The 9,347-nt window shown below is 35.8% G+C and overlaps 1 protein-coding gene across 1 annotated transcript in view; it reads left to right on the forward strand.

Annotated features, from left to right (window-relative positions):
* RPS6KB1 (ribosomal protein S6 kinase B1) overlaps window positions 1–8,990 on the forward strand; it is a 39,613-nt gene extending 30,623 nt beyond the window's left edge. Inside the window, exons 13-15 of the mRNA XM_059380569.1 lie at window positions 1,923–2,030; window positions 4,055–4,167; window positions 5,129–8,990. Of these exons, the coding sequence (XP_059236552.1) occupies window positions 1,923–2,030; window positions 4,055–4,167; window positions 5,129–5,366 (459 nt within the window). The 3' untranslated portion in view covers window positions 5,367–8,990. The remainder of the gene's footprint in view (window positions 1–1,922; window positions 2,031–4,054; window positions 4,168–5,128) is intronic.
* The last annotated feature ends 357 nt before the right edge of the window (window positions 8,991–9,347 follow it).

A 9,347-nucleotide genomic window follows, 5' to 3' on the forward strand; every position in this document is an offset into this window, starting at 1 on the left:
TCCTCTAGGGTTTCAAACTTTGATTTTGTGATTTTAATCCATAGTGTCATTGATCATACTCATCTCTTCCCTGTTTTTCCAAAAATTAGTATTTAGATTTAGATATTTAATCTGATTATTTATTTGACGGAGAGAGAGATCACAAGTAGACAGGCAGGCAGAGAGAGTGGGGAAGCAGGCTCCCGTGAGCAGAGAGCCCGATGTAGGGTTTGATCCCAGGACCTTGAGATCATGACCTGAGCCGAAGGCAGAGGTGTAACCACTGAGCCACCCAGGCGCCCTGTGATTAAACTTTTGATGTTGTATATTTTGGTCAGGAGGCATAATGTGTATATATATATTTTTTTGTTGTTGTTCTGTTTTTTTTTTCATTGATCGTTGCCAATATCAGTGATTCTTAGCTATGGTCAGTTTGGCAAGGTTTGGAGACAAGTTGTCACTTTCTGGGGAGGGGATGTTACTGGTTTGCAGTGAGTCGAGGCCAGAGATGCTGCTAAACATCCTCCTTTATGAAGGACAGGGCTCTGCAACAGTTATAAAGCCCAAAATGTCAGTAGTGCTGAGATTCAGAAACTCTAGCCTAGTTTCAGGATTTCATTAGTTTTTATAAAATGTCTTATTCTAATACTATTATTGATTCCTCATTAGTGAATTTTTCCTTAAAGAGAAACTTACATTGTTCGTACAGGAAAGGCAGGATAAATGTTTCCCAGTTTTCAAAATAATCAGTTAGTTCTTCAACATCTTTCAAAATTGACCAGTGAATTCTGTGATTCTTTTTAAGTTAATTATGAGCTTTAATATATTTGTGTTTTAATCCGCTGCAGTAATTTTTACTGATGCTTAGTTTGTATCATCTTTTGACACTAGGTGCTTCTTCATGTTGGTTCCTTAGCTCTTTTGACATGACCACAAAGTCTGATATTGTGCCAGAGAGCCCTTAGGAATTAAACAGATGTGGTAGTTAGATTTAGGTGATGTTTTTCATAAGAAGATGTACTCATGCAGCAGAACATCATTTTTGCTCCTTGAGAATGTAGTAGGATGAACCAAGCTATAGGAAGAAATTTTAGAGCATTTTACAAATACGTTTTGTGTTAAAACTCTGCCTCAGTGGTTTCTCGGGTTTATTATAAAGTGGCCTGCTGAGCAAATTATCTCTAATAGGGAATTTAGCCAGTGGACTAAATTGAAATTTTTTAAGTGGGGAAGATTGATATTCAAAAAAAATTTTTTTTGACATTCAGATTTTTAAAAAATATGAGTGTGTACTAAAATCTACTTTAGTATATGCTTAAAAATTGAAGATGCAATTTGACCTTTGAAACTTTCCACCTGGGGCCACCTGGGTGGTTCAGTTGGTTAAGCATCTGCTTTAGGTTCAGGTCATGACCTTGGGCTCCTGTGATTGAGCCCTTACGTTGGACTCCCTGCTCAGTGGGGAGTCTGCTTCTCCCTCTCCCCCTGCCCATCCCCAACGTTTGTGCTCTCTCTAGTGTGCGCTCTCTCTCTCTCTCTTTTTTAAAGATTTTATTTATTTTTGACAGAGACATAGTGAGAGGGGAACACAAGCAGGGGGAGTAAGAGAGGGAGAACAGGCTTCCCGTGGCGCAAGGAGCCCAATACGGGGCTCGATTGCAGGACCCTGGGATCATGACCCAAGCCAAAGGCAGGTGCCTAATGACTGAGCCATGCAGGCACCCTCTCTCTCTTTCTTTCAAATAAATAAATAAAATCTGTAAAAAGAAACTTTCTATCTGTGTTTATTCTTCAGTCTGTTCCTACTAAAACTGTGTGATATTTTATTATAGTCAAGCCCTCTGAAGAGTTTTAACTAGAGCCTTCTCTAATGCAAGTCATGCATTTGATTGATATGTATAATATAGACTATTCATTGTTTTCTAATTTTGTTTTTCACAAAGCAATCCGAAGAGGATGTGAGTCAGTTTGATTCAAAGTTTACACGTCAGACACCTGTTGACAGCCCAGATGACTCAACTCTCAGTGAAAGTGCCAATCAAGTCTTTCTGGTAAGTGAAAGAATTTCCATGTAGCCATGAGAAATTTAAGTATTAGGGTGGACCCTTTTCAATAAGAAAATTCAGTTTGTTTGCCTTGCAGTTGATATAGATAATCTTAGGTGCTATTTTTTATTAAGTTAACTTGGGTTTTTTAAGTTTTCTGACTTGCTAAGTTAGAAAACTGATTCCCATAATTCAGTGTTCCATTTCAGCATTTAGAGTAGGACTGTATGGTTCTTTGGAGTATATGATTCCCTTTTACATGGGCCGTTGACTTAAAATGATGTTTGCCTCAGTATCTCTATTGGAAGTCACACCATTGTAACAGTAGGAGAAGAATTCACTGTAACTATTCTGTTCTTGGAATAGTTACAGATTTTTGGTACATTTTCTAGCAAATTTGTAGGGGATTTTTAACCTGTTAATTGTGAATATTTGACATCAAAATATATTGGTTTATATGTAATAGGAAATAAACTAATTCTCACTGTAGAAGTATTTGTATTGATTTGTACCTTGTCTCCTCAGAAAAGCAAGGCTTGGGGCGCCTGGGTGGCTCAGTGGGTTAAGCCGCTGCCTTCGGCTCAGGTCATGATCCCAGAGTCCTGGGATCAAGCCCCACTTTGGGCTCTCTGCTCTGTGGAGAGCCTGCTTCCTCCTCTCTGCCTGCCTCTCTGCCTACTTGTGATCTCTGTCTGTCAAATAAATAAATAAAATCTTAAAAATAAAAAAAAGGCTTTTAGATTTTTAGATTTTTTTTAGATTTTTTGAGGGCTTTTAGATTTTGATCAACAAAAACCTCATTTTATACCATTTATTTTGTTACATAAAGTGAATCTCTTTATTTTTTATTTCTTTATTTTTAAGAGTTCTTATTTATTTGACAGAGAGAGTGCACAAGCAGGCAGAATATAGAGGCAGTGGGAGAAGCAGGCTCCCTGCTTAGCAAGGAGCCCTATATGGGGCTCTATCCCAAGACCCTGGGATCATGACCTGAGCTGAAGGCAGTCGCTTAACCAACTGAGCCATGCAGGCGCCCCTCTTTAAAAATTAATAAGAAACAGTAACATCTTACTTATTTGGAGATTGTGGTCAGAGCAACTTCAGTTCAATAATTATTTAAATTCCTATCACAGAATTAAAGGAAATTTAAAGATGATTAAGGCACAGGCTGGTCCTCTTGGTAGTTAAGCTATGTGGGGAAATGGTTTCTGAAGTGTACATACACTTGTCACAAAGCATGTGTGCTACAGAATTGCACCTCAGTCTTTAGGACATCACCCAGAGGCTTATTGAGTCTTTTTACTATAACTCAAAATGCCTATTCATAGGTGACTAGAATAATAATTAGAAGGGAAGTTTAGTGGAGGACTGATTGTTAAAGGGATAAATATTGACAGCAAAGAAATGACACCTGGTGGTTTGATAGCAAGGTCCAAGAAAGAACTAAAGCTAACAAAACTGCATATATAATAGGCATAATTGCCTATTATAATTGGGGGTTTTCACAATGCTGACCCTTATACATCAAGAAAATACCAACTCTAAAGAAAAGAAAAAAGAAAATACCAAATCTTTCCAATCATTGGTATTAAGTCAGAGAGACCATACATGCCAACTTAGAGAATTCTGTTTTTACTTTGGCCTAATAATGAGAAACTGTTTGGGTGTGATAATCTTAGTTGCTCATGTGCATGTGGCTAGAAACAGTAGAATTTTCTTTGCATTCATCTTGGTATTTTATAGCTTAATGTGGAGCCTACATTTTCCTATTTTGTTCTACTCCTTCAACAAAGTGGAATACTGTTTACTGGCATATGGGACTTAATAGAATTCTGCCTTCCTGAGGTCCATGCCTCAAGAAATGGCTGGAAAGAAGCTAACAGGTGTGAAATGAGATTGAGGAGATGGGAGGAAACAGAGTGCTGATTTTAGGTGTGCACTGTTATTTTGGTGTGTCAGAGACCAAAACCACATTTTCTTGATATATATGACAAAACGCCATTCTGGAGTCAACAATTACTATTTTTTAGGGTTTTACATATGTGGCTCCATCTGTACTTGAAAGTGTGAAAGAAAAATTTTCCTTTGAACCAAAAATCCGATCACCTCGAAGATTTATTGGCAGCCCACGAACACCTGTCAGGTATTCAGACTTTGTTATTCTCACCTCTTTTTTTTGTTTGTTTTTAACCTGGAGGAGAATGCCTTAAGAAATTTATGCCAGGTTATATAAAAGAAAGCTCTGTTGTATTCTCTTTGTTTGACATAAGCATAGCATCTGCATCTTGTATTGTATGCTATGTAGTTTACCTTCCCTCCTGTGAAAGTAAGCTGCTGCACTGGCAAATGTCTTCCTTACCCATTCATTAAACATTTATTATATACTAGGGACTGTGTTGCATGGTGGGGATACATAATTAACACAAAAATTGTCCTTGTTCTAACGCTTACAGTTTAGTGAGAAGAGAGTCAAAATAACCAAAGGAGGAAATACAGGGATTATGTAATCATATGAAGTAGTATATGAAGAAAAATTTCTTCTATATGAAGAAAAAGAAAGAGTGTGGCAGTAGCAAGGAATAACAGGTGGGCTTCTATTCATGGTGGTCAGAGAAAGGCCTCCCTGGTGAAGTAACATCTATGAATGAAGAGAAAAAGCCACCCGTACAAAAAATAGAAGTATAGGATGTTACAGGTAGAGCAGCAACATACAAAAGCCAGAAAGGAGGAAAATCTTGGTCTTGGAAATGAAAGGTCAGTGTTCCTGACATGTGGTTCGTGATGAAGAGAAAGGTTTGGAGAAGTATTTTATCTTAAATACAATGGGAACCTGTTTTAAGTGGGGAGTAAAATGATTTAAAAAAAAAAAAAAAAAAAAAGTTACCACTGAGGGTTTTACATAGGCCGGTATAGAGGTAAATAGACCAGTTAGAAAACTCTAGCAATTAGTCTAGGGGAATGATGGCCTTTGTAGTAATTCACCAAAAATAAAACTAAATAAAAATAAATATCACATTACCCCACTTCCTTGAAATTTAAGGGAAATACTTCTTGTTGAGATAATCCTTGAGATAAATGAATGATAGCTCTTCCTTGTCTTAAAGCCCGGTCAAATTTTCTCCTGGGGATTTCTGGGGAAGAGGTGCTTCAGCCAGCACGACAAATCCTCAGACGCCTGTGGAATATCCAATGGAAACAAGTGGAGTAGAGCAGATGGATGTGACGATGAGTGGGGAAGCTTCAGCACCACTTCCAATACGACAGCCGAACTCCGGGCCATACAAAAAACAGGCTTTTCCCATGATCTCGAAACGACCAGAGCACCTACGTATGAATCTATGACAGAGCAACGATTTTAATGAATTTAAGGCAAAAAAGGTGGGGAAAGGATGTGTGAGCATCCTGTAAGTTGAAACAGGAAGACTCAAAATGACAGTCTCGAAGAGTTAGTGTCATTACATTGAACACTTTGGACAGAGGAAGAATAAACATGGATTTTAAAAAATCAATCAATGGTGCAAAAAAAAAAAACTTAAGCAAAATAGTATTGTGGAACTCTTAGGCACATCAATTAATTGATTCCTAGCGACATCTTCTCAACCTTATCAAGGATTTTGATATTGATGGCTCGAACTGACAGTATTAAGGGTAGGATGTTGCTTCTGAATCACTGTTGAGTTCTGATTGTGTCGAAGAAGGGTTATCCTTTCATTAGGCAAAGTATGAAATTGCCTGTAATACTTGCAACTAAGGACAAATTAGCATGCAAGCTTGTTCAAACTTTTTCCAGCAACATGGAATCAAAGACAAAAGAAACTTAACAATTGATGTTTTACGTGCAAACAACCTGAATCTTTTTTTTATATAAATATATATTTTTCAAATAGATTTTTGATTCAGCTCATTATGGAAAACATCCCAACTTTAAAATGCAAAATTATTGGTTGGTGTGAAGAAAGCCAGACAACTTCTGTTTCTTCTCTTGGTGAAATAATAAAAATGCAAATGAATCATTGTTAACCACAGCTGTGGCTCGTTTAAGGGATTGGGGTGGACTTGGGGTTTATTTTCAGTAACCCAGCTGCAATACCTGTCTGTAATACTAGAAAAAAAATTATTTAATCATTTCTACTTGCAGTACTGCTATGTGCTAAGCTTAACTGGAAGCTTTGGAATGGGCATAAATTGTATGTCCTACATTTCATCCTTGTCCTGGGCCTGCATTGCACTGGAAAAATGTCACCACCTGTTCTTATACCAGTATTTGGTTCAAGACATCAAATGTTTTCAGCCCATGGCTGAAGAAGGATGGAAAAGAGTCAGGATAAAATGCATACTGAGGGCAGTAAAGTGAGGGAGAGAGGGAGATCCAGGGAAAGAGGGTGTTGTCATGTTCCACTCTCTATGTCTAATCTCTTTACAGCAAATTGGTAAGATTTTAAGTTTTACTTTTAACTGTTTTTGCTGTCTACCTTCCTTAGGTTTTTTTTCCTCAACAGTTTTAAAAGGAAAAAAGTATTTTTCTTTCTCCTATACTGGGGCTACATATTTTGATTGTAAAAATATTTGATGGCCTTTTGATGAATGTCTTCCACAGTGAATAAGAAAACTTAGTGGCTTAATTTAGGAAACATGTTAACAAGACACTATGTTTTTGAAATTGTAACAAAATCTACATAAGTGATATACAGGTACAAAGAATAAAAATAAAGGTAGCTTTACCTTTCTTAAATACTTCCTGCCTTAAAGAGAGCATTTCCATGACTTTAGCTGGTGAAAGGGTTTAATATCTGCAGAGCTTTATAAAAATATATTTCAGCGCATACTGGTATAATAGATGATCATGCAGTTGCAGTTGAGTCTTAACGTCTCTTTTTGTTTTTTATAATGTCTTCAGTCTTGAGTGTGCAAAGTCAATTTGTAATATTTTGCAACCCTACAGTTTTTTTAAATAGATGCTGCTTGCTATGTTCTTCAAACCTTTTTGAGCCATAGGATCCAAGCCATAAGATTCTTTATGCATGTTGAATTCAGTCAGAAAAGAGCAAAGCTTTGCTTATTTAAATGGCAATTCAAGTGAGATGAGATGAAATCCTATGACATTAGGCAGAATAGAACCATGAAGGAGGATTGGAAATACACCTTTTCAATTGTGGCAATAAATGAAAGAATTGGTTACAGTTCATCTTTGAACAGACAGCCTTTTTTTTTTTTTTTTAAATCACTTCCTCTAGACCCCCTCCTCTCTTTATGCAGCAGCCTACTGATAACTTTATAACTGTAGCTAGTAAATTAGAAGCTACAGTAATGATAAGGGCAGAAATTGCACTTCGAGTACAGATCTTTGTTCTCTGACAGTTTATAATGTCTGAAAAAACAGAACCCAAAAGCTCTGGTGATAGGTGCAGGCTTTATTTCAGACTGCAAATGGCTTGTGCTACTCTGATACTTGTTTTCAAATGTGTTTACTAACTGTAGTGTTGACTGCCTAACCAAATTCCAGAGAAGTTTTTACACCAAAATAGTCCTCCTCGGCCCTATTTGCTAGTAAGTAATATTTGCACTGTGATTGGCTGGCTCTAACCACCCCATAGACTGTTTTCATAATTAGTATTGCCAGCAGTAGTGGCGCAAACTGCAACTTTCCTGCATAAAAAACATAAATTGCATACCCACCATCCATACAAACAGTTTTTCAAACTTATCATTTAGTGAAATTAATTTCCTATGCTGTGGCAAGTTTACAGAGAAATTGTGTTTCATAAATGGATATCCCTACTATGACTGTGAAAACATGTCAAGTGCCACTTTAGTGTCACAGACAGAAAGCACACACCTATGCAATATGGCTTACCCTATATTTATTTGTAAAAATCCAAGCATAGTTTAAAATATATGATGTCAATATTACTAGTCTTAAATTTCTAAGAGGGTTCTTTATGATTATTCCAGGTAAGTGTATAAAAGAGATTAAGTGCTTTTCTTTCATCACTTGATTATTTTCTTTAAAATCAGCTATTACAGGATATTTTTTTACTTTATACATGTTTTTTAATTAAAATATAATCACTGAGAACTGAAGTTTACTAATTTTGATTTTATAAGGTTTGTAGCATTACAGAATAAACTGGGATTTATAAACCAGCTGTGATTAACAATGTAAAGAATTACTGAACTTGAACCAGATTTTTAGGAAAATTGTTACTTCTTTTTCCCCTTTATGGTCTCACCTAATTTGAATCCTTCAAGACGAATTTTTCCGTACTATTTTTTGAGATAGAAGATAATTGGGGGGTGGGGGGTAAGAATGCATGTATGATACTCCATAAATTCAACATTGTTTAACAAATGGTTATAAACAAGATGCATCTTCGATAGTAATATATACTGAGCCTTGGATTGTGTGTTTAATACAGGATCTAACTATTTTGGTTACTCAGTCATAATGGTTCCTAGCTTACAAGTGTTAGATCTTAAAATTATTCCCATGAGAAATGTTGAATTTATGAAGAATGGATTTTTGAGGCTTTGAAAATGGTTAATTTCTCAAATAAAAATATCAGTGTCCAAACATCTACCCTTTTTCATAGGAGTAGACCCAGCAAGCTGGACAAAACAATCATAAAGTATATGTTACACCATGACCTGTGGTCTGTTGCTGATCGATAAAAAACTTTTCTTGTGTGATTCTTAATTTATCACCACAGCACAAGTATTATCTCAGTGGATTATCCGAAGTAACATCTGAACGATGGGTTCATCTGTGTTTGCTCTTTAAGCAATTTTTTTTTCCTATCCCAAGTTGGCTTTGCATCTATCAGAGTAAATAATTTCTTCAGCTGCCTTAGTAGGAGTGCTATGAGGGTAACACATTTTTCTGCTTTTCATCTTGTATTTAGTTTCCTGTATTAAGTATTTTGATTTCGGATTGAATGAATGTAAATAGAAATTAAATGCAAATTTGAATGAACATAAAATAGAAGTGATTTTTTTATTATTCTAAGATAGGAAGAAATAACTATCAGGAGCACAAATGGTTTCAATAATTTTTTGCTTTAACATACCACATATGTTCAGGTTCTCATATTTAATAAACTGCTTATATATGTGAGGTCTGACAGTTGTAAAACTTTCTGCTGAGAATTTTAAGTTACTTAAATATATAACAAGTTTTAGTACTGATATATTAGATGTTACACACTTGTAATTTCCAAGTTCTTTTCAATAGTTGAATTGGTTGCTTAAAAAAAAAAAACTCAAGTGAAAAATAACTTCACAGATAAACTAGGAAGACTTTCTTTTTTTTTTTTTTTTTTTTTTTTT

Source organism: Mustela nigripes, chromosome 16 (assembly GCF_022355385.1).
Source record: "Mustela nigripes isolate SB6536 chromosome 16, MUSNIG.SB6536, whole genome shotgun sequence".
Lineage (NCBI taxonomy): Eukaryota > Metazoa > Chordata > Mammalia > Carnivora > Mustelidae > Mustela > Mustela nigripes.